Source organism: Plectropomus leopardus, chromosome 2 (genome assembly GCF_008729295.1).
Source record: "Plectropomus leopardus isolate mb chromosome 2, YSFRI_Pleo_2.0, whole genome shotgun sequence".
In the NCBI taxonomy this organism is placed as follows: domain Eukaryota; kingdom Metazoa; phylum Chordata; class Actinopteri; order Perciformes; family Serranidae; genus Plectropomus; species Plectropomus leopardus.
The window spans coordinates 9,820,524-9,846,139 of NC_056464.1; the positions used below are offsets into that span (position 1 = coordinate 9,820,524).

The window sequence follows — 25,616 nt, forward strand, 5'->3', positions numbered from 1 at the left end:
GTTAGCTAACTAGCTCACCTCATTGGATAGGTGCCTTTCAGTGATTTAGCATCAGTTAGCTCATGTGATTGCACAAGGATTTATGGGTCACAGTTGGCCTATCATTAATGTTACGTAATGTTGATTTAATGATTTTTTTCAGAATAAGCTGACTTATCTTAAATACTGTTGGATTCATGTTCATTTGTTTTTTCAGACATATTTTAATTTTCTAATTTTCAGCCCCTCTGCAGTAACTGTAAGGACCCCCCTAGGGGTCCCGCACCCCCTGTTGAAGACCCTGGTTCTACATTATAAGCTGCTTGTCTGCATCTGTTTTGAGCAGCAGGCAAAACTGCACAGGCAAACTTTACTTTTGAGGCTTGGCAAGGTCGTCCAGCTCAGCTCCCTCATTTGAATAACAGGCACATACTGTAGATTCTGAGGGGAAGTCAAGACCGCCCACCGAAAAAAATATGATTCACGCTTTTTCTTGCACTTTTTTTTTTTTTTTTTTTTGCATACATCATGAAATGACATTTTATGCTAATCATAGTGAGCAGTCCATGGCGCATAACTAATGGAGCATATGACTTCTAAGTTGCATAATTCAGGCTACCCTGGGATATTAAAAGTAGCAGTAATGCTTTGTAGTGTAACCAGTACTGATTATTTTGAATACCTCTGCATTTCAGGCATCAGGTTTCAGCTGCCATCTGTGTTGGGAAGCATCTCCCCTGCCAATCGCTGGCAACAGGAGAAAGTGAAAAGGCATTTAAATATAGCAGAAGTAGATAAGAAGCCAGAGAGTCACTGACGAGGCAGCCATGGATAAGATGTGAAAGGTAACTCCAGGACACCGCTCATTCACACTCCCATGGCAAATGTTTAGGTTTAGTACCCTGTCTGTGTGTCTGTGTGTGTGTGTGTGTGTGTGTGTGTGTGTGTGTGTGTGTGTGTGTGTGTGTGTGTGTCTGCTGTTTTACAACCTTCGTCTGTGACCTTCAGAGAAAGCTGCAGGATACTGTCAGCATGGGCACCAGATGCACCGGACCAACTGCATTACACCATGACCCGTCCACATCACTGGATCACTGCAGATGTTTCTATTTTAGGCCATTTACAAGAAATTATCTTAGTAATGGACTGCATGTGCTTAGCTGGTGGTTGCCTCTAACTACACCCTTAAGAGTTTGCACTTGGTCGGATTCAGTATGTCATGTGTGAAGCCTCTTTGCATCAGTGTGGTGCTGCATAATTAATTACATCATGTCAATGGCAAGAATAATGGGTTGCATGGGAGGAAGGCAGCAGGATCGCCAGCAGTTTAAGTCAGATAGGGCAGCACAAGCGGAATGATGGACTGTTGATCATTTGCTGCTACAGTATTAGTCTACTTAAAGAGGCTGTAAATGGCAATTCAGAATATTAATATAGCAGCAAACAGCTGTTTGCTGTGTAAAGTTATGGTGAAGTAATGGTATACTAAGTCAAGAATAAATGTGTATCTGAGTATCTGAGTTTATCTGCTTTTTGTTGTTGTAGACAGTCTGGCCCGGGCGTGCTTTGTCGCTGTGTGTATCCCACTGGCCACCGCTCTGTGCTGCGCTCATATGGTGGTTACTGCTGATAAAAGCATCAGTGCCCTAACATAAGTGGGTGTTTTAAAGTCAACTCAATACAACTTTGTGGGTGTAAAATAACCCAAATCTTCCGCATCGTTGGGCCAATAAAGCAAGTGCACCGGAAATTTCCACCAGCCGAGTAGCTAAATTCTATTTTAGCCTTGCACTAACTTGAATCTAAATAATAAATTATGAAGATGAATTTATCATCTTTCGTAATATCATCGGACTGATAGTCTGCTGTCATTTTGCAGTAGTTGTGTCGCTCAAAAAACTGTTTCCACTGATTTACAGACTTTTCGTTCACAATGTAACTTTATGTGAGAAAGTGACCCCCCCCACCACCACCACCACTACTATTAGCTGCATTAGCACTGTTGCCTTTGTTAGCTCTCTTTATGGAGTTAGCACCGTTAGCTGCTGGCTCAGCAACCTCTATGTTGATAGCTGCATGTATACAGTCCAAATACAGACTCTGACACACGTAGACATGCTCTGAATGTTGCATACTGCTCTTTTAAAGCCCAAATTCATATATTTTTTTAAGTGTATTTACTTACCTGTAAATACTATATGTTGTGTTTTGGATATAGAATACTCTTTTTAATCCTTTCAATAGATCAAATGAAAATATGCTGTTAAGTTTAGGTTATTACAAATGTTAACCAGCTGTATCATCAATTGCAGGCAGGTTGGCCATGGCAAGGAGGTTCACAACACAACTGAGAAGTGGTATAATGTCTCCACACGTTTTCTCCACACAACCAAAATTTCGCAATAGGTTTACATCTTGATGTGTCAGATGAGTTTTTTCACTTCTTGCTTTAGTTTCATTTTACACTGATGAGGTGATGCCTGAAACAGAAGTGGCCATAGCAAAGGAAAACCTTCATAATGACATTATTTCTATTGCGTTCCTTTTACTGGCCCGTGTGAACACATTTTAAAGGTTGAGTAGGTCGGGTAATGTTCATAAATCGTATTTTATGGCATAGATAAAACAGACCATGACATGAATGTGTCGAAATCAAAAGCGGAGAATTGTTTCTGTAATGTATGATGTCATCTTTGTGTTTGAATGGCTTCATACAAAGACTGGCTTTGCTTTTATAAACTGCTGAACTTAACATTCAATCTGTGTTTCAAGGGAATTTAAATCCTACAGAATTTACTTGTTATAACAATATATGGATTATTTTGTTTGTGTAATAAATTTCTACAACAAAGTTTAAAGAGTGCATGGCAATCACTAGAAACAAACAAGAGAAAGGTTAAGCAAGCAAAGAAGAGGACAGCGGCAAAACCAAAGAGGGTACACACACTCTCTGGTTGGGTTAAAAGGTGGTGGAGTTGCTTATAGTATGAGCTTATCACAGATAATGAGTCTAAATGCTATCATAAGCATTTTGAGCGTGACAGATGTGCACTGATTCAACATTATTGCAGAGAAGGCATAAAAATATGACATGACAAGCTGAAATTGTCTGGCATGATCCTTCATTAATGGCATTACACCCTCTTGGAAGTTTGTACTTTTATATGTTGACTTGTATCTCCAAAACAATTTTTACAATTTGGCTGTAAATGTCTTATTACAAGATCCTCCTCTAGCTCAACTGTTTTTGATATATAAAACCATGTCCGCTTACTCCTGTGTTTATATAAAAGTGTGTTTTCATACAACTTTAATTTTTCCCTGGGCACAAATATGTAAACGGCACTACCACCTCTCCTACACTGGAGCAAGACACACATGCTTTATAGAAAATTAGCCTCATTGTTGTTTTACAATTCCTTGTAGTCGTTAAGCATCTTTGTTTGGTTTCATGTCTCTTTGTGGTAATTCTTTGCCATAATTTTGTGGTTATCTCTTCATGGTCTTTATGGTTTGAGTCTCTTTGTGGTCAGCACATGTTAATCTGACTGACAATTTGGGGTTTGAAGACCAGGGCACCTGGACACTTATACTACGACTTATCTTTTTTTTTTTTTAACTGCAAATTATGTCAGGTTTTGTTAACTTCTGTTTTTATTTAATAAGGTGATGTTTTCAGTCTTTTCATACCACTTCAATCATTTTATTGTAGCAAAATGTATTTATATGATTATTACATTATTCTATTGGGCTACCAAAATTACAGGACCTAATTTATAGGCAACTGGACTTGGCTTGGGTTTCTTGAAGACGTTGGATGAGAGGTAAAAAGGTCTTCTAGAAACTTGAGCCGTTGCCCACGATTTAGCACGTAGAATTACCATTTTCAGGATGACTAAATTAATTTGACTTTAATTTGTATTTGCAATATTAATCATTTATGAAGAAACACTGAGACTTAATAAAAAATAATAATAATAAATAATACTAATGACAGAGCAATAAAATGGTTGCTGTGCTAAAAAAAAAAGAAAAACTCACTCTACAGCAGGAAATGACATAAAAATCAATGCTCACTTTACCTCAAAATAAAGCGTGTTTTTTTACAAAATTGACATGGTCACAACTCACTTGTGGTCCTTTCAGAATGCACCTGTGACACACTTTTGTACCGTGACCCACCGGTTGGGAACCACTGATAAATTATGTACAGTGTATTTTAAGCTTTTACTTATTCAAATAAAACTGACTGGGATCTGATTGTTGTTACAGGAATAAATTAATATCTCCAATGGACTGAACTGATGTCAAGGAGAAAATGAAGGACCCCCCCCCCAACAGAAACACCCCAACCTAGTTCAACAAGCGTTTTGTTTTTAAAAGTCACAGCTCTAAGAAGCTTCTTCCACACTCAGTGAGAGAAATAACAGTGGGCGGTGAATGAAGTCGAGTCGAGCTAATCCCCTCGGCTCTGTGGACCCCCTGCAGCCCTGTGAAGGACCCCCAAGTAGCCCAGGGGCCAGCGGCGGGGGCCCCTGTCCTGCTGCAGCAGCAGCACCACTTGCAGTCAAGCAGCGGGACTCCAGGCACTCACTTCCCCAGCTGCTGACGTCAGCTGGCAGCCTGGGCTGTGCTCGCCGCTCCGGACATAGCGCCGAGAAAAATGCTGCTCTCCGTACCGCCAAGGGCAGGAATCAACCCATACAACGGCTATAACAGCAGAAACAGCAAAAAGGTAAACGCTTTCGGGATTTTCCCTTATTTTCGGTTTGTTCGCCCTGCAGGGCAACACGCCCGTGTCTGTCGCGACAGAAAAAGGCTTGTGACAGTGAGCTGCAGTGTCCTTGAAAAAGCGAAACGTACTGAATTTAACTTCAGACTTCGCGGAGTGAAAATACAGCGTCCAGAGCAGCCGAGCTCCGCGGGCTGTGGAGGTGGGAGAATTAGCCTCCGCTCGGTCCTGTCATGTTGGACGCCTGGTGTTTTATTTCGTAGTATTCGTGCGTGTGTAGTACAGTAGAGGATGTCGATACGGCTCTGCTCACTCATTTGAAAAAAGTCAATGGTGGGGAGCAACTTTTCTGGGTAACTGTACCGTGTTGGGATAGCGCGTCTGTGCTGGATGTGTTTGTGGAAGTGGGGGTAGGGTGAGAGAGGCGGGCTGAGAGGGGAACATGTTACAAAATGAATTCTGCTTCTTCGCCCGAGAGCTCCGGACTTCCATATCTAGTGTAAATCAGGTCTTCATTGTCTCCGCTGCCGCGTAAGTTTGCAAAGTTTTTTTTTTTCCTCGTTTCCCATCTGAAAGCGGAATATGCCCCACCCCTTGAAAAACCCCACCAGACCATGATGACTACATTCCCAGAATTATGAATCGCGCTCTCGTGGTTACATTCAATGTTGACACTTTTGTAAACCATATGTGAGAGAGGGATAGCCTACTCTTAAATAAGGTATGATTTTGCAAAATTAGGAAAACATTGAAAATGTTTTTAAAATGATTGTGGTTACTGGTGGATAAAGTGATATTTTAGAATTAAATACAACTTTTTTTTTCTGAGCAGTGTATAGGTTGGTTGGACATATTATCTGCCTTCTCTCTATGGTGGCTTAGAAATGATGGTTAAAGCTCTTTTATTACACATGGCTACATTATGTTGTGATTTCACATCTGCTGGATTCAGTAGCTCCTCGTGTCCTTCTGCTCTTTTGCTGCTTTCGTGTGCTCCTGATCTCTAAATGGCATTTGGAAAATGCATATTGACATATTGTCTTTCTGTGATCTTGGGCACCGCCTGGCTGCTCATCCCTCCTAGATCTGATGTCAACACTAGTGCCTATCTGAGGCAAACAACATTGAGTTTGAATTGTGTGTTCTATGCACACACACACGCACACACACACACAATTTGCAGTTTATTTTAATGAACTCAACTTGCATTTTTACTGAATAGATATTTATATGCAGTTTTTTTTTTACTCGAGCTGCTACTAGGATGGACCTCATTTCATTGCTGTGAGGAGACAATTTGAAAAAACTATTCCTTCCCTAAACTATTAGAGCAAATCATTTTTAGCTACCAGGGTCCAAAAAAATGTCAAATGTCCCTTTCAAAAAGGAAGTACATTGTATGAGCAATCAGGAATGTCTTGTGAGAGTCAGCATGTTCGCTTTCATTCTTTTCTATTCGGCCTGTTTTTTCTGACAAAATACATAATAAATGTGTTATATGGTATAAATAAAATGGCCAATATCAGCCGACTTCTATAAGCTTAAAAAAAATAGCTGATTTATTGTTTAAGTATTTATATTTATATTTATAAGTATAGCAAAAATGCCAAACATTAGCATTTTATTTTTGTAGTATTTATGTCTGTGTTTTGAAATGATAGTCAGATAAGCAATATGAACACAGCAGCACAACAGCTGGCTAACTTACTATAGCACAAAAATATAAGCCAGGCTCTGCCCAAAGGTTAAAAAAAAATCCAACAGTGTTGCCCCCAACATGTTCAACTTTTTCTGTAAGCAGAAACTGATACAGCGCCAGTGCAGTTAGTTGAGTGAAGTGTATTATATTGATATGAGTATAGTATGTATGTGTACATTTTAGATTCTGTCTTTTCTGCCAGTTTTACTGTCTGTTTTGAAAAACTCTCCACGCACGTCTTTGTAAGATCAAACTGACAAAAATACAACCCACACTGAGTTTTCCAGGAACCCGTGATAATAATAAATAAAATAAAATAAAATAAAATAAAAATATGAATGATTAACTGAAATATATAATGAATTAAGATCAACTTTTTTTGATCCCATGCATTGAAAGTCAAATGTCACAGCAGCAGTACAGTCATGCAAGAAAAGACACGGACATAAGTAACATTTAAAAAAAGAAAAACTGAAAAAAGATAAATATGGATAGATAGATAGATAGATAGATGGATAGATGGTATAAGGTAGTGTTGTCAAAAATATCAATTAACCGATAAATATCAAATCTAAATATTTGAAACTGTTTCCAAACTGATTCTCAGCAATATCGATACAGTGGTACTAGCTGTTTATTCTCTGTTATTTTTTATGTTTTATACAGTCATTCTGCTGTTCTCTGCAGTTAACACGTTAAAGCCTTCTTTGATTTATCTTTTAACGTAAACTTAAAATTGCATGGCCTCAACGTAAATTTTTCCCTCTGGAATTGAAATTGACATTTTTCAAGGTATAATATCGAAGTTACGAATTCAAGTATCATGACAACACTAGTGTAAAGAAAAATAGAGTGGTAGAGTGCTGTAAAACACTGGCTACATAAATAAAAAAATATTACAAAGTAAAACATCATGAATGTCAGTGGTTCTCTACTAGCGGTGTTTGAGGGAGTTCCAGTTTCACTATTTAATCCATTCACTATCGAGGTGAGCCCAATGTGAGTAAGAGTCAGACGTGACTATTGTGATTCCGAGAATTCTGATCTTTATCAAATAAAAACCAAAATCTTTTCAGATGGAGGTTCTTGAAGTTAAATTTTATTGAATGGGGGCAGTGACCAAATGTGTATCAATTTAGGGTTTTTCGACATGAAAAGGGTTGAGACACAAATGAAGCTTGAAAAAAGGCTTGAAACACAGACTGTAAAAGGAAGTCAGGTTTTCTCCTCCAGCTGCTTTAGTGGTCCCAAGCATTCTATTTCGTGGAGCTAAAGTTCACAGAGAGGTCAAGTTCCTGTGTTGTGATTCCTAACGTTTTCTCCTCCCACATCCACCTCCGCGCTCTCTTTATCTCCTGCTCACATTCAGCCGTACCTGAGTTGCACGAGTAAACAAAATAAAAGCCTGATCACAAAATAAACACGGCGAGAGATGAGAAAAGAGCTCTTTGTGCGCGTGAGATGATTACCGAGCCTGACGACTGAGAGACGTTTGGTTCTGTTGTGCTTTAAGCCAGCTGCTCCTCCCCTGACTCAGCACCTCATTTCCTCCCTCAAATAAATAGAATTAATGTTCTCAAATCAAATTTGGTCGGTTTCCGCGTAAAGCTTCCTGGATGGAAAAATAACAGGAGGCGGCTTGTCGCTTCTCAAGGCATTGCGCGTCTCGCTCGGGGGCTCATCGAATGGCCTGTTTTCGTAATCATCAATCTGATTTTTGTTCTCATGTTGGCAGGAGTCCTTTTCAATGTCAACTTCACTCTGTGATTTAAAGATCACGATGCTTCAACATTTAATCCACTGGATCAAAACACAACTTGGAAAGAGATGACAGAAACACATGAACTGGAGCGCTAAATGGTCACGCAGATGTAAAGGGTTTCACTAAAAAAGTCGCGCAGACATGGCAGAATAGCAGAAGTGAAGTTTCCCGTGCTTCTTTCACCCTTTCACTTTCACGTGCACAAGTGTTCAGGCGTCACCAGTGTTTCCTAATTCTTGCTAGACATTACTCATAGTCACACTCAGAGTCTGACTGCTGTGTGTGGCAGCAGTTGCATTTACTGAATTTATAACAATGCTTTTAAGCAAAAGAGCCTAGTTAAAAAGCTCACATATCGACATTAAGGCACATAAAATATGATTCATTTTTTACCTTGTAACATAAATGCCTCACATTTAACACCCTGATCAGAATAAACAGCTTTTTTGGTAAAGTCGGTCCGTCATGTCACAGATCCCGTGCTCATGGTTTATTAACATGGAGTCTGTTTTTGTAAGTCATGCAGAGAATATAGTTTGTTTGCTGGCCAGAAAAAAAAAATCCAGAATAAATTCACAAAGAAATTGCTGCAATAACGACATGTTATGTACTGTATATTATGAATTATTCATATATGATGTCATACATGTTGCAGTGAAAAAGTCCCTTAAAACTGAATAGGTCTCTCAGTAAGGGTGAGCCCACATCATGGTTGCATGTAATAATAGATATTGGACAGGAAATAGTTTAAAACTTGGTCATGTTCAACCCTGACAGTTTGTATTTAGCTTGCCTGCTTTGGTGAAATCATGCCCTTCAGCTATTCACAGGTAAACTGTCCAATCACGGGGGTTTATTTTAAGCAGACAGTGATTAATCACTCTGCTCTCCTCACTGGAGCCGAGAGCATTCTCACTGCAGCAGCAACCTGCAAGGAAATTGCAGGTATTAGTGAATCATTTTCATGTGGATAACTTTGGCTTCAAGACATCTTATTGCATTAATTTAGACTTCTGAAGCAGATTTTATTGGTGATTTACAGCAATGTGGCTGTGAAGTGAATTTTCAGTTCATTATATGGTTTTTAATTACCACTGTCTTGCTCCCAAAGTTGAATCACTAGTTATCTATATGATTAATTGCGGACAACAATCGTAAAAATGTTGCAGAGCAATATTATTGGGGTTCAGAAGCTTGAGACTTTTTTTTTCGCGAAGTATTTGACCAAGTTCACAACTTTTCAATAGCCGTAATCCCATAAACATATCTTTATGCTCATTTTATGCTCATTTCTAAGTACTGCATTAGAAAAATTGTAAGGAAACAGCAAAATTTGATAAAACTTGGAAAAATGGTTTCATGCCCGCATGAGATGGTTTTACCTTTGATGAAAAAGAGCTGATGCGAAATGGGATATGGAAATGTCTTTGCCAAAAAAGTTTAGACCCAGTGAATGTTTAACTTTAATGTCCTCTTGTCTACAGAAGGAAACATGGCCAGTACTAGCTGACATGAAAGAACAATTCAAACATGCTGTGTTAAAACAGATTCCTAAAGATGTCTTTTCTTTTTTCTCTTATAGACGGGTAAGATGGCCAAGGCAACTTGTTTCTTTTCCCACTCACAAAACCTACTTCCTTTACTCTGTTTACTGGCAGATCAAAGCTATGCTTAAAGCACAGCCTAAAGCTTATACCACCAATTTATGAATTTTGAGGAGCCTAGTTTATTCGCTCCATTCTGTCTAATTTGGATTTCTTTTTCACATCAATCGCAAATTTTGCTTGAAATTCCCTTGACAATTGAATGAAACTCTAATGATGACCGTGAGTGCTTATAGTTCTGAAGTGGATGTTCTCTTACAGGGTAGTGCCTCTCAGCCACTATCTAATCTCAAAAGTCATCAGTCGTGTCAAATGTCAGGCATCAAGTGTTCTTGAATTGCACTAACAAGGGTATTTTTCCAAACAGTTCCTCAGTATATCTGTTTTGCCCTGCAGCAACAGTGTAACTTTGACCAAAAAAGTCGAGCAGATGAAATCAGCTCAGTTCAGTGATTGATCACTGTATCCACAGTGTGTCAAACACAATTCAAGTCCATGCAAGTATATTTTCAGACTTGAACAGAAACCAAAGGATGTCTGGGAGGTAGAACATCAATCTGAAAGCATGTGTTTTACTTTGTAAAGTATCATGAATCATACATAGTTTGTAGTAAATGGGCAAAACATTGAAAGCCAACATTTGAAAGCATTACACTGAAATAAAAAACTAAGCATCCATTTAAAACATTTAAAATTAGACCTCACTTAGTCATCACACCTCATTAACATCTACACACTAACACCTAAAATATGCATTTACTTAGGATTAAAAATGTTCTTCTTTAGCGTTGCTGAGTGTGACGCAAAAAAGTATTTTTACTTAAACCATAGATACCGCAATAGTAATGTTCTGAATGTTCTGACTTAAACTGGAAAATTTCAGACTTCTTAAAGGTATGGCTCAAAATTTAATGATGAAAGGAAAAGACAGAAGCAGTTTATTTTCTACAAGATTTGTGCATGTTAACACATTAGTAGATTAATGCTGCTCTGAAACTCAAAGCTTGCCTTTAGAAAGACAGTTATTCTCTCCGTTACAAGTTTCACCTTGACTCTTATAAGCCTCATCAGACAGTATTTATTTGAATCAAGCGACTGTACGCAGGTGAAATTTTCCTGTGACGGAGGGTCCACAATGCCTTTTAGCCGGTTTTTACAGCCCAGACATTTATAGCGTGGTTGAGACTCACAGCTCTCATCAATCCTGTTTCCAGTAGCAGCGGCAGGCAGCTGTTTCCATCAAACAAGCCCTGATAAAACCACTGTACTCGACCTTTTCAGGTCCAAACGGCACTTGAAGAAAAAGACTTAAGTGATTTAAGTGAATATTGGTAATTACTGATGCAACTGCACAGAAATCAATGCAACCACATGTACATAAGGTAACACAGTAATGCTGTGGCACTTAAAATTGTGAAGCAGGACAATTGCTACTGAATTACAGTAACTAATTCTGACACAGAATAATTACACTGACAAACCAATGCAGCATATCTGATAAGCGCATCCCCTAAATACGAATCTTTTATCCATCAAGTTACCAGAAACATGTCTTCTTCCGTTTTTGTTGGATGTGTAGGTATCTGACAAATGAGCTTGTTTTGTTTTGTTTTTTTTCCATTTTTGTTTTAGTTTGCAATAAGTGCCAAAGAATGCAGTTCCTCGTAGGACCACTTGAGGCCGGCTCCAAAGGCGAGTCAATATCTGAGGACCTCAGTGTTAAAACGCACAACTTAACAGCAGAAATAAACATGTTTACAGCCTGATACAAAAAACAGTGTTGGACTCGAAAGCTAATTTGCCTGCTGGGCAGTAACCCTACAACTAAGATCTTATTCAGAAATTTAACAAATTCAAAGCCCATTATGAATTGAAGGCAATTCCTGTATATTGATAAGAAAATCCAATGTTGCTTGTGCAGTGACCAAACAGTTTCTTTCGGGTTAAAAGATTTGCTTGATAAGTTTATTTTAAATGTATTTTAAATAACAAAATAAATAAACAAAACATTTTTATACTCCCAAATATTGATCCCAGTACCTTCCTCAGAACTCTATCAGAAATCGGGATAAATTAACTACATAATAATCTTGCCTTCGTTAAATTTTCTTTACATGCCAAAGATAATTTCTGTCAATAAAAGGCACTGATCATATATCAGATATGCTCACATCTGCATGTTTGTAACAACTTCACATTTTGTTAAATACACATAACTGCTGTCCACAGGGCTACGTTTTTCATTTGTATATTAAACCAGCTGTTCCGCTGCAGTGACTCTATCCTCTCTGAACTCTTCTGTGCCGTCGCCTTTGTCCCTCTGGCCCATCGCCAGTTATATGTTTATCTATCTCTCTGTTTAATGTGTCTGATGATTTGGATTGGTCCCTGACTTCAGTGCCAGCCGCATGAACCGGCCAAGGTGAACAGGTAGAGAGGGAGGCAGAGTCCTTGGAGAAAGCACAGCTGTCAGAAATCTGATGCCAAGTACTGCAGTGATGCCAGACACTCGGTGTGCCTCACAGTTTGTTAGATCTCTAGCTGAGCTGACGGCCAGTGTTTGTCGGTATCCGTTTCCAAGCTCCCCGGCTTTGGCCACCTGACCCGGCCTGGAAGCCGTGCATGTATGTGCATTTGCAGTGAGCGTACTCATCAAGGTGTGATTAGCAACATTAAGAGACAGAGTAGACAGAGACTGTCTGAAAATTAATAGGTGCCTATAAAAAGACAAAAGGAAGGGGAGGGTTTGAGACAGAAAGGAAGGAGGATTCAGGAACGAGTCTCGACGTGAGTTTGGTGTCCCTGTCACCTGGTTGGAATGCAGAGCTCCTCATTCAAATGGCTGTGTGATAAGATCAGTAGCAGATACGTAGGATTTCCTGGCTGCGCCATACTGCAGTTTACTGCTTTATAGTCATACAGTCCTCACCTAACCCTAACGTAAAATGACTAATTTATGTTTTTCCATAGAAATCTAATAGTATGGAAAAATAAGCAGTTAAATACATTCTTGCCACTATCATTTTTATCAATATGGCAAACAGAAAATGATTTGGTTTTAGTTTTAAATAGCTCTTTTAAAATGTTAATCAAAGCTTCAGCAGCAAAGATTTTAAGTATTTAATTATTTTCCCATGACTCATTTTCCTTGCTGGTCTCTAAAGTGGAGCTGGTGCAAAGCGGCAGCTCAGAACAGTAACTCTATACAAGCCGGAAGCTGCGTGCTCTTTCAGCCAGGCTATAAATCTGTGCATTAGCATGTAAGTCGGTCAGCTGGTCAGACAGCCATGGCTCTTTCCTGCCTGAGGAGAAGACAGGCAGCCAGGATATGGGAAGGCGGGCGGACCCCCCAGCAGCCAGGAAATCCATGGAATTCTGTGGGTCAAACTGGGGTCAACTGGAGAAGCCCCCACAGGGGGAGACGGATATAAAAACAGAGGTGGAGTGAGACTAAAAACAGGGTTGGAAATCTAAAAAAAAAAGATATAGCAGAAGTGTCCATATAAACCAATCAACTCTTGGTATCGTATTTTGAAGTCAACACATAAAAAGAAAGCGTAAGTTTACTGATGTACTGAGAGATCAAAGTCAGTCAGCTCCCACAGCTTTCAGTATTTGAGAGAGACAACTTCCTGGTGGCTTCAGAATATTGACGTGAGTTTACATCAAGGTAGAGGAAATGGTTTTATTTATAGCAGTGTTCTTGATTTCTATCTGAAGTTTGGTCCTAAAAATATCCAGTGATATTTTTTTAAGCCTTTTGTTATGAATTTGGAATTGTTCAGCAGGGGAGGTGAAATGCAAACCCATCCAGACCCATATGTTGCCAGCGCAAGTTCAGGTTTCAAAGGTTTTTAGGGTTGCGTCACTGGTAAGAAATACCTGACTGTAATGCTCAAGCTATCCTTTCAGATTACAAAGAACTGCCACTGAGATATAGAAGAAATGAAATCAATCATATTTTCTTACTTTCAGTATAATGGAGAAAATTGATTACTTAGGGAACTGAATGTTTGGTTAAAGATTTGCTAGTTGTTTAAAAGGAGCTAACGATTTGAAATTACTTAAATGATTAGTGGTTTAATAAATCAGTCAGTCATTTATTAACCAAAGATAGGAACTTTCACTGTTTCTATTTTCTGCTGCTCTGTGTTTTCTCCTATTGCAAACTGAATATCTCTGGTGATTTTGGACTGTTGGTCAGTCAATACAATCAATTTAAAGACATTACCTTGGCCCATCATAATTTTTCACACAATTTCCCAGAGGTGGGATCTTGGTTTATCGCAGTCCTGTATTAGATACATGATATGATTTGTTTCCAAGCCCTTGTTGCTCTCTCAGCAACTACTGATCAACTAATCCCAAAACAATGCAAGAAAGTGGTGTTTCAGCATGGGTTTTTAACAGAACACATGCAAATTAAATGCATAAGATTGCTGAAAAAGCCTGAAATGTAATCACCAACCAGCAGACTGTTTCAAGCTTTTTCTGAATTGATTAGTTCAGTTTGGGATGTTTATCATGTTATTACATTACATTTTAGCAGTTTAAAGGTTGTAAATAATATATTTTGACTTTTGACTCAACAAGAGTTATTGCAATCAAGTAGTAGGTGCAACGTGTGTGTGTGTGTGTGTGTGTGTGTGTGGTGTGCGTGTGTGCGGTATGCGTGCATGCATGTGCATTAATGCATTTGTGTGGTTGCAGACTGGCAATTTCAGTGGTTTTGTAGCAATGCTGTGTTCCCAGTACAGTCTGGAGCTTGATTGGGACTTGGCACTCTGGTAAAGAGTGTGTGAACGAGATTACAGGTCTCTGCTGTCCCATTCTTTCATTCACAAATTAGCTGCCTCCAAAAATGTATTCATCGTGAATTACACTGTGACAAGATAGATAAACTCTTTCAGGCAGGCTCATGCTGTGTTTGTATGTTTTGCGTTGGCCTTGAGATTGTTCTTGTCTGACAGGAATGTACAAACCCTTTTTGGAAATAAATAGTAAGTGCTTTATTTATTATTCTAATTTACAGTGTTGGACGATTGATAGAATAAAATAAAAAGAATAAAAAAAAATAATGCAGCTCAATTTGCTTTCAAAAGGACGTTCATTTTTATGCTATAGCTATTATGTCCTTGCTCTGAATGAAGTGCAAAATATTTTAGATCATTCTTGTTTTAATTTAGAACATGGGTGGTCCATGCAGCCAAGGTTAGAGGTATTTTAACTGCTGGAAATATTGTTTTTATTCAATTGGGCTTATGCTACATGACCAGAGAGAACAGATGAAAAGGACTGTGGCATTTGCTTATGTTAAGGATGCAAAAAAACCTACAACTACCAGAATACATTGTGCCTCACCGGTCCAATGATGCTCAAATGGGGATGTGTTTACCATGTTTACAATAAGAAACCATATATATGCCCCTCACCTTTGTGATATTCAAACCCTCAAAGGGGAAATTCACTGACAGCACACAAAGTTCTTCACACAACTTCCCAACACAAGCTCACAAGTTCAATTTGAACTAAGCATAAAAAATGCTCCTGCTGGCGGTCGACATAATGCGAGTTGCTTTTCCGAAAACAATATGGTGGATAGCTGTTAACAAACAATCTCAGATTACAGTTTAACAGTAGGCTAAAATATGTTTCTGAAAACATTTTAGGTTAGAAATTGGCAACGCAGTAACAAAATAAATCTTGGTTTATATTTGACAAATAGCCCCATTTCTGGTGAGATGCAAGGAAGGACTGCCACAAAATACTGTGCGTCAGCTTTCAAGCGATGCTTATGCATTGTTCAAAGTGTAAGCAGAAAAAAAGTTTAAGAGAGAAACGGAACAAGTAAGAGATATAAAACAGACATAACCACTGTAACATATTCAGTGGCCTCCATGCTGCTTTCTACCGTTTACTAACTTGTTGTCCGGCCTGTCCGTGACATTGAATGTCACACACCAGTAAAAAAAAAAACACAAAAAAACAAACACACACACACACACAAAGGAAGGCATACGTGTCTGCTACAGAGCTGTGTACAAAGCTCTGGTCTACTGGCAATGGGAAGGGAGTCTATCACCTATTTTTAGGGAATTTTCTCATGTTTAAGAAACCTGTGTACACATGCAAATTTTGGTGTAAAAGGAGTATAAGATGCATAAGACAAAAATAACAAATCTAATATCTACATATACATAATCATTAAAAAAAACCAATATGCGCAATATTTTAAATGCAATTACAAAACATTCTGTCTGTGCCTTTTCACTAGGGGACGTGCAGATATCTCTGGAATGAAAGAGATGAAAGGAAAGAATGCACACACCTCTTCTTTGTTTTACTCTGAGCAGGTCGTGTCTCAATCTCACCAAACGTGAGCAAACACATGCAAACTTTTCAGGATTTTTCAGCAGTACAGGAAGAGAGGATTATCATCAGAAAAACGAGCCTGTTGTTGAAGCCGCTGCTGTGCTGCTGGCAAAGGGTCAGAGGGGCCGTCTGAGAGGGGCTCCATGCCTTATAGATGGCGTCTAATTAGCGGGATTGGTTGACATTGCTGGTGGTCCTGGTGTGACCGTGACTTCCTGCTGGGCTTTTCCTAAACACCACCAGTCTGATCAGTGACCCTCTCTGCTCTCTTGAAATTAACCCATTGTCCTCTTGTCGCCTCAGTCCAATCGCTCTCACAAATGAGGTGCTCCACCCTCACAGCGCTGGGCTCAAGCAGAAAACATATTTGCTCTTATTCCTTTGGAACAACACTGAATGAAAACATTTGGCTGTTAGTTTAATGTGATTAAAGTCATTTTCTCACAGCAGACAGACACAACATTTGCCAGTTCTGGCGAGCCTGGTCTGCACTCAAGTGTTGCTATTTATTGCCTCAGTCTTATTTGGAGAACAGCCAATAGATCTATTCCTGGAAAGACATGTCTTTTTTTTCCAAAGTGATAATGAAACCACATCTATCCCAATAAAAAAAATATTCCACTGTATGGTTACACAATCTTTTGTTTGATTTCTCCAAGGAGAAGCACAATCCCATAGTGAGAGGTGGTTGTTGCGCAAGAGCCTTTCATGTTCCTAGTGGTGAGTCATCGACCAGTTGACTGCCATAGTTTACGACTAGTATTCACCGGCACCTAGTCCTCGAGGAATGATAAAACAAAACAAGCCGACATAGGAAATGAGAAGGAGGCTCAGCAGTGGTTGAGGCAAATATCAGATCATGACAGATGGTTGCAACATGAGCATGTTACTACTGACATGCAGTGACTAACTTCTGGTGTGCTGATGTCACTTATTTCATTGAATTCTCCTTGTTTCTGCTCTTTTTGATCAATGGACTTAATATATGAGAACCAAACTGAACCCAGTTTTTGTATTTTGCCACATGTATCTTAACTGTTAACCGATACTGTTAATCAATATAATTAGTTTGTGGGAGAAATGTCAGAAGGACAGTGTTGAACCTGAGGCTTCTGCAAGTTTTGGGTGACTGAAATGCAACTTTGAACACATGGCAGCGATTTATTCAGAAATACCTATTTTCAGGGGTTCATATCTAGTGTATTATTTCATTCTGCATCATCAGACTGACTAAATGTTAGTTTTAGAGCTTTGGAGCTTTGGTTTTGATATGCACCACAAGATTTTTTTGGTGCTTTCAAAAGTGAAAAAGAAGTTACTCAACATGGAGAAAGCATAAGAGGCCCTTTTTCCCTATATGGAACAGGCAGCCAAGAGGCCCCACATTCCCCTCAGAAAGCAGTATTGGTGAGTGTTGACATGAGGGCTGTATGATATCGCTTTTCGCAGCTCCCACAAAATCATCTGTCTCATGCAGGATTACTTTCTATCTATCAACATCTCTGAACACTCCTTTGACTTTTATTCACTTTGAATAATAACTGACATGGCTGTGTTTGTCTAGTGTTTCCTGGTGTTTGAGAATATTAAGTTTTCACAATGACTTCTTTTCATGCATAGTCAACTAATTCTGTTTCTTTCTGATTACAGCAGGCCTATGTGTCCTCCGGCCATCAGATGGCGCCCCCCAGTCCCAACACCAACAGTAGCAGCAATAGCAGTGGGGGAGGGGAACAGCTGAGTAAAACTAATCTCTACATCCGCGGCCTCCATCCAGGGACCACAGACCAAGACCTGGTCAAGCTATGCCAACCGTGAGTGATTTTCAAACTTTTGTTTTGTTGTTGTGCGATGGTGTGACAATAATGAAACTGTAGTGTCACACCAACATGTTTCACTGTGCTGATTGAACTTCCAAAATTCCACATCATGAGCTTCATTTGTAAAGACAGAGTGTGAGATTTTGAGAAACACAATTATTCTCTTTCTCACTGGGGCTGCATAAAAAGATCTGTATCACTCTCATATCTGTGCTAAAGCTAGAGCCAGGAGACAGTTATGTTATCGTAACGACTGAAACCAGAGGGAAACAGCTAGCCTGACTCCCCCCAAAGGTCAAAGGTCCTGTTTACGCCTGGTATTAAACATGCATCTTTAGTGATTTGTGAATTGCTACAAGTTCAGGTTTGAATGCACCAAATTGTTCCTCTGTACATTTTGAGATCTGATCTTTCAAACCACTTAAGGAGGTGGTCTGGGCCACATACGGCCACATTGCGGACATCCATCCTTATCTGACTCTTTGAAAAATAAGTAAACTTTCTTTTACTGCCGTTACACAGGTTAGATGCAGTGCTTAAGGATCATCTATAGACAAACAGTCAGTTTAATGTCTGCTAGGTCTGCACAAGCTAATACGGTAGCAGCTGCTCAATAGTTCCAAAAAACTCACGCCAACATTAAGACAGCCTGACTGTCACTGAACCTGTTAAAAATTGTTAGGTAACATGAGCTGTGTGAGGCTTACAGTTAGTCCTGTCACCATGTGTCTGCAGCCAGTCTCTAACCAACTGTCCCCGGCACAGAGCTCACATTCCCGCAGCAGTAGTCTCTTAATAATGATGAAATTATTTAGACTACGTGTTTATTTGCATATAAAGCGAGGAAGTGAGATCCAGTAAGAAGCGGCCAGTCAAGACACATACGGAAACGCATTCTAATATCAGGTGTGACCGTATAGACTATGAGCTGTCCACTTGATGTCAGATCACTCAAGATGCATGTTTATATCAGGTCCAGACAGGTCTAAAAATATATTCTGGCCAGCAAATCTCCTCAAGAGTTAACAAGTTTGTTTTATCTATTTACATACAGAGATGTATAATCGTCGATTTAAGATTTTGCGGGACATACAGTATATTCTGTAATTATGTCTTGATAAACACAACCTCGCGATGACAACAAGACTCTGGGAAGTCACTCTTTTAGGCTGTTATTTGTCATGAAAAAAATGTGACGTCACACAACGTGATGTATTCTAAAACAAACCATTTTTCTGCTACTGTAGGAGTACAAATACAACTTTTGAGTAATGACAGTAGCGGCAGATTTTTGCACTTCTAAGAGATCCAGGTGAACTACTTCGCCTGCTTCTAGTCTTTTTGCTAAGCCAATTACCTCTTGGTTCCAACTCCACAAGAGTGGTAACAAAGAATATTACCACAAATTTCAAACTGTTCCTTTAATGATAACATTTCATTAAGATAGGCCTGTTTGTTTATCGATTACAAACTCCAAATGATTATGTAACAAAACCCTAACAATGCGTTATGTAAGTAATGATAAGTAAGTATGAAAGTATGAAGGCTGATGGTAAAATATGACATGGAAGGAAAAAAGAATTAGACATGTCCATAGTCTGCATTAGAGCCTTCAGATACATTTAAACTCTAGTAAAAATGTATCAGGTTTAGCGGGCGCCCAGTAGCTCAGTTGGTAGAGCTGGTGCCCCATGTACAGAGGCCAGTTCCTTGCCCCAGCAGTCATGGGTTTGATTCCGGCTTCGGCCCTTTGCTGCATGTCATCCCCTCTCGCTCCCCCTTTCACACTCAACCTGTCCTATCAGAATAAAGGCAACCTGTCCTATCAGAATAAAGGCAAAAGCCAAAAAAAAAAAAAGTATCAGGTTTAGGAGTTGTTAATACTTGACTGTATGTCAGTATTGTCACGGTTTGGTTGTTTCGCATTAATGGATCAAAAAGACGAAGGTATTGGCCTCACAGTGTGTTATTATCCCTTAGATCAGACTGTAGTCTGACTGCAACTGGTAGTACATTCCAGTCCACCACAACTGGAACAAGTTTTCTTTTGATAGCTATCTCTGATGCTACTTTGGAGAAAAAGTCATGTAGAAACTTAACCTCTCGAGAGCAGATAACATCTGTGCCATGTGCAGCTATGTTCTTCATGTCGGACACATGAAATTAAAGTGTTTAAGGCCATAATTTTATGTTCAGAAAAGGAGCTATTCAAACAGGAAGAATGAAAAGTGGTTTCATGAATAAGGATGCTGAATTACCACAACTGATGTCAGTTTGATTAAATCTTGACAATCACAGGAAAACACAAAAAAATGTCAGCAAAACGGTAGAACATTGAAGGGAAACGAATGCAGTCGGGAAAAGGAGTCACGACGGAGGTGAAGAAGGGGAGAGGGGGCCAAAAAAGGGTTCAGCATGTTGCCTCCTCATGTCCTGATCTAACCTTTCCCTTTTTGTGAGGGTGAAATAGCCCCATAGCAGACCCCTCGGCAAACAGTCTAGCCTTTATAGTATATCAGCCCCATACACACACACATATATACACACCAACCAGTAATAGAGCAATCAAACTGGTTTTGGCTGCTGCAGGTCAGGGCTGTGCTCTATGTCATAGGAGTGAACCTCAGCCGTTCATTCGTCATCTCCACAGGTCATTCACAGTAACAACACACCTCTGTGAACAAGCACTGGCATTAGTTAATAAAACCTGACGTCATAATACCCACCCCGCAGTCCCTCCCTCAGTAATATTTGCATGTCAATCTTCAGTTAAACCACTCTGACCCTACATAAGGAAGCCTCAAATCAACAGTGCAAATTTACACGGCTCGTATTTGATAATCATGTTAATAATTGAGCACACACACAATGTCTGGAACAATCAAAGAAAATCTGAAATCCGCAGTTGGTATGTGAAACGCAGGAACTAACAGAGAAGTCATTGTGGGGTTGTTGGAGAAGATGAGAGGACTGAGGCTTTAGGGGTGGGTGGGAGGTCTACCTCTGAAGGGGAAACTTAAATGAGTGGGAAAAGAGTAGCATGGCCTGCTGGGAAAGAATGTCAGACAGCCGTATATGGGTCAGAACTGTCTTTTAAGTCCCTGTGGTCTCCACAGTGTGGTGGGCTGCTGTTCTGCTGCAGAGAGGCTGAAGTAGGAGGGTCACATAGTCACTACCTTCAGACCTTTGAACTCTCCTAGTGTGTCTGTTGGGAAAACATGAAATACAGCTTTTGTTTTTCTTTGTCATGCTTCTAAGTAAACTCCAAGTGATCAATAGGACTTCAGTATTTTTCAATGTGAAGGTATGGTAGTCAGGAAACTCAGAGACATTGTGTATGATTGTGGATCAAACTTTAGCTTAATATTCATTAACTTTAACTGGTTTTGTAAATACATTTTCTTTCAAACCTTTTATCAAGAAAGTTGTGACAGCAGGTGTTTTTTACCTTTTGACTTTGTAGCCCCCTTAACAATGCCTGCACAGGGCAGGAATATCACACCATTATGCCGCCGTGCCGTAAGTAATGTACGATCGTGGAATGAGTTATCTTGTCTGTAATCCGCTACAGGAGGTATTAACAGTGCTCAAAGTGTCTGGATAAACAAGACAGCCAGCAGGACGGGATCTTTGGCGGTACGGGTGCGATGTTTTGATGACGTGTTGTGCATGCGATTCACTGCAGGAATTTTAAAAAGCAGCTAGTAGCAGTTTATTCAAAGAAATAGAACATCAGCCATAAATGCCCACAATTTGGGAAAACACTGAGATTCGTGAGCTCCTTACCCTCCAAGCAGAGGACGAGATCAACTGCCATGTAATGTTATGCCATTGTTATTGTTTAGAAAGCCCTCCTGCAACATATTTTATATGTAACACTAGAGGCTGATGCTGTTGTCTTCAATGTCACGCTCCTTTTGCTTGCGGGATGCCAGAATACATTCTAAAATTACACACTAAAAACAAAACTACACGCGGCATGATGCAGCCGTGGTTTGATTCTGTGTAAAAATGCAAAGACGGCATAAAGAGAGCTTTGTGGGATATCTGTGTAAAAAGGGCTTGTGTGTGGGTCATTGTGGCAAAATGTGGTCCCGAAGACCCCTATAGTAGCGAGAACTAACACAGAAACTGTTTTGAGTATTTTGCCAGGTGTTTATATCGGTCTGTCTGTCTGTGGACAGATTTTGTCAACATGATAGTGTCACAGCCATACAAGACACAGTCATGAAACTTTACAGGTGTGTAGTAGAGCCCTGCACTGGGATTGCAAATCCTACAGGTCCCGCAGGGCCCATCTCAAATCTTGCAGGAGTGGGCGGTGTTTAAGTTGCTGTGGGGGCAGACGGTCAAAAAATAAACAGCGGGTCCCGGGGTTACCAGCAGAAGGGTGACTCCGAGTGAGGTTGAGAAGGAAATCAAAGCTGGAGCTTATGAAACAAAAGGAAAACAAGGAAAATCAGACATATGGAATAACTTCAAAATTGTTGTTGACAAAGAGGAGAAGGAGCTGGAGTTAATGAGAATAATGGAAAAGTGTTCACGTACAAGGGGCACAAATCTGGCAGCGCTGGGTTGTGGTGACACACCTGCTTTGTGCTCCCCAGTCAGAGTAAGCGGTCTTTCAGAGACAAAGTCGCAACTGGCACTAACGAGTTGAGAATATTTTTTAAGTGTGTACCAGACAGAAAACAGCTAGAAAAACATGATGCACAGTGTCTCATATTAGCATGTATTTTTTTCCAGGCAGAGATCATTCACAGCTCGCTGAGGATTGCTGAGATGAAGGGCTCTAACCATGAGAGAAAAAAATATTCAGCACATGATTAAACACTTTCCATGTCTAAACAGCAGAGGCAAAAACACAGTTGTGCATAATACAAGTTGTTTGAAGACAAGACAGTATTTAAGCTGTCTTGGCCAAATATTTTTTAGGGCGTTGATAGAACAGAGAGATAAAAAGAAAGAGGCGAGGTGCGGCATACTGAGGCATTGATGGGTGTGTGTGCACTGAGGAGACCAAAGCTGAAGATTGTATTTATATATTATATTTACATTATTGGGTTGTAAAAGAAATTTTAAAAAACACAGAAAAATACTGTGGTATATTACACAAAATATTCAAATTTGGACTCATAGCGCATTTTTTTAATATTCAGCCTTTTTTTAATCATAGTATATTTAGTTACGATCTTAAAGACTTTCAAAGTCTTTCAAAAAGCGCGTTCCTAGGCTTAATACCAGTTTAAGAGATTGTTCCTGACAAGCACTGCTAGCAAATGAAACCAGAGCAAGTCAGTTTTAATTGTTTAATGCCTAATATTAGTTGAGAGGAACTTCTTAGATGGTTCATCCACTTAAGCCCCACATGGGAATTAAATTGCTTTACTTAAACTACAAACCTTTGGACATTTTCGGCAGTTTTTGAAATGGTGAATTTTATCTAAATGTTTGTGCTAAGAAGTCCAGAGGTATGACCAAAACAAATGTCAAATTCCAGTTGAACATGAATGGGTTAAATTACATTAAGTGCTTGTCTATATATTCATGCCTAATGACCACTTTGCAGCTGTTGGACGGCAGTGGCAAACTATAAACAAAGCCTATGCAAAGGTCATCTGATTATGTGGCAGTGGGTGATGAATTATTAATTTGTGCAGTGAAGAGGTGTCCTTTATAACGCATCTATCCTCACGGTAATACGATGAATGCACACATTCAGTTGTGGTCTACTGTGATAGTTGATATCAATATTGTGCAGATATTTATCTGTTACCTTGGAGGAGAAAAGGCCGCAACATTTTGGAATAAATACTTTAGACTCCGGTGTTAGCCATGACACATGTCTCTGCTGTGACCGTCCAGCCAGATCTGAGTCATCTGGGCAAATGTCCACTGAAACGAGGCGGGAGTGTAGGACCCAGCGGCGCGCTGCGATGTGAGGGTGGAAAAACAGAGTGAGGGAGAGGGATGTGGTGGGAAGGAAGGCAAAACGGAGGGGTGAAGCATCGGGTTACAGTGTACATTCCGCCCAGACGCCATGTCGCCCAAACAGAGGAACTCACTGGCTAAATTCACCAGACAAGGGCAGGTCTATTATACTGTAGTGCTGATGCACCGTCTTATAACACTGCATTCCATTAGTCTCCACATCTTACATAACACTTCTCATTTACTGCTTTTAAAGGTGATTTTCATCACATGAATATTTTATGATACTGCATTAATGCATTTATTGATTCTCCTCTTTTACTGATTTGCCTTTGTCAAGTTTTTCTATTGACAACGGTGGACTAAAATAACAGGTTAAAACATGAGCTTATATTTCACACACCATTTCACTTCTTTTGTGTGCAATTAAATGGATCACGCACACTGTAAGTTTCCCTGAAAGTCAATATTTGCAAGTTAGACATCGCTAGTGTCAACACTTTAAAGCTTTGTTTGAGCCAAAAATACCCAAGAGCAGAGCTGTATTTAGTAGAGGTGTGTGTTTGTTAGTCTGTGTGTATGTGTGTGTGGTAAAGACAGGCCTGGAACAAATTGTTTTTGGCCCTGGGGTGTTGTCTCCTGTCCTGTCTGTAGAAAACAACGCCAGGGGAGCAAAGTTACTGTACAACTGCCTTCAACAGCCAACAAAGTCAGAAAGGTGAAGGTGGACAAAGTTTTCTGTGACACCTACGATCATGATAAAAAGGCACAATTGATTGCGTGAGAGAGTACGTGTTCATGTTTACACCTGTAGTCAGTCACACAGCCTCAGGAAGTATAGCAGGATTGGTATGCAGACGCAAGACCAGATTCCTCTTGTTGCCCTATAGTCACCTTGTATGTCATTGACCCTGTTTTTTGTATTTCTGTCTGTCCCCGCAGGTATGGCAAGATTGTGTCGACCAAGGCCATCTTGGACAAAACAACCAACAAATGTAAAGGTGAGTTACACTGTAGTTCTAACTTTACTTATCACACTTGTTTTGGCTAATACTTCAACTACGTTTTTTAACATATTCACTTTCTTACAGAGAGTGAGATCAGAAGATCATTGTTTCTCATACAAACAATGAAGCTAAAGCTGGCTAAAAACAGTGGGAAACCGCTAGCTAAAAAATAAATAAATTGAGGCTGGTGTGGAAATATTGGAGATTTTATTTTTAGGCTATATTGCCCAGCCCAACTGTTTCCCCTTGCTAAGATAATTGCTGGCTGGCTTTAGCTTTATCAGACCCCCATTGTGCACCTCGCATTGATGCCAATTTTCGTGGAATTACAATTCTCAGGTCTGTAATGTCTGTCAATTAGGGCTGCACCTAATGATTATTTTTTTAGCGATTAATCTATCGATTATTTTTTCGATTAATCTATCAATAATTTTTTCTATTGAGCTATTAATTATTTTATTGATCTAACTTTTTTTTACTCGATTAACAAAACACCAAATTTACCGAAAATAACATTTTAAAACTTGTCATACACTGCAGGGCATTATTCCCCAACAAAAAGTAGCCCAGTCTTAATTGGTAATCTGTGTTTTACAGTCTGGTATGAAGTCCAAAATAAAATTAATGCAAGAGCTTGTTCCATTCATGTAAAAGGAATGTAGAGCAAGGTGTCAACGCACGTTACATGGATCGATGTATTCATGTCAACA

General features: G+C 39.6%; 1 protein-coding gene across 2 annotated transcripts in view; it reads left to right on the forward strand.

The window, feature by feature from the left end:
* The first annotated feature begins 4,584 nt into the window (after window positions 1-4,584).
* LOC121953068 (RNA-binding motif, single-stranded-interacting protein 2-like) overlaps window positions 4,585-25,616 on the forward strand; it is a 34,520-nt gene continuing 13,488 nt past the window's right edge. For both annotated transcript variants that reach the window (XM_042500009.1, XM_042500018.1), the window contains exons 1-3: window positions 4,585-4,714; window positions 17,799-17,962; window positions 24,842-24,900. In XM_042500009.1, coding sequence (XP_042355943.1) covers window positions 4,643-4,714; window positions 17,799-17,962; window positions 24,842-24,900 — 295 coding nt within the window. In that variant the 5' untranslated portion in view covers window positions 4,585-4,642. The remainder of the gene's footprint in view (window positions 4,715-17,798; window positions 17,963-24,841; window positions 24,901-25,616) is intronic.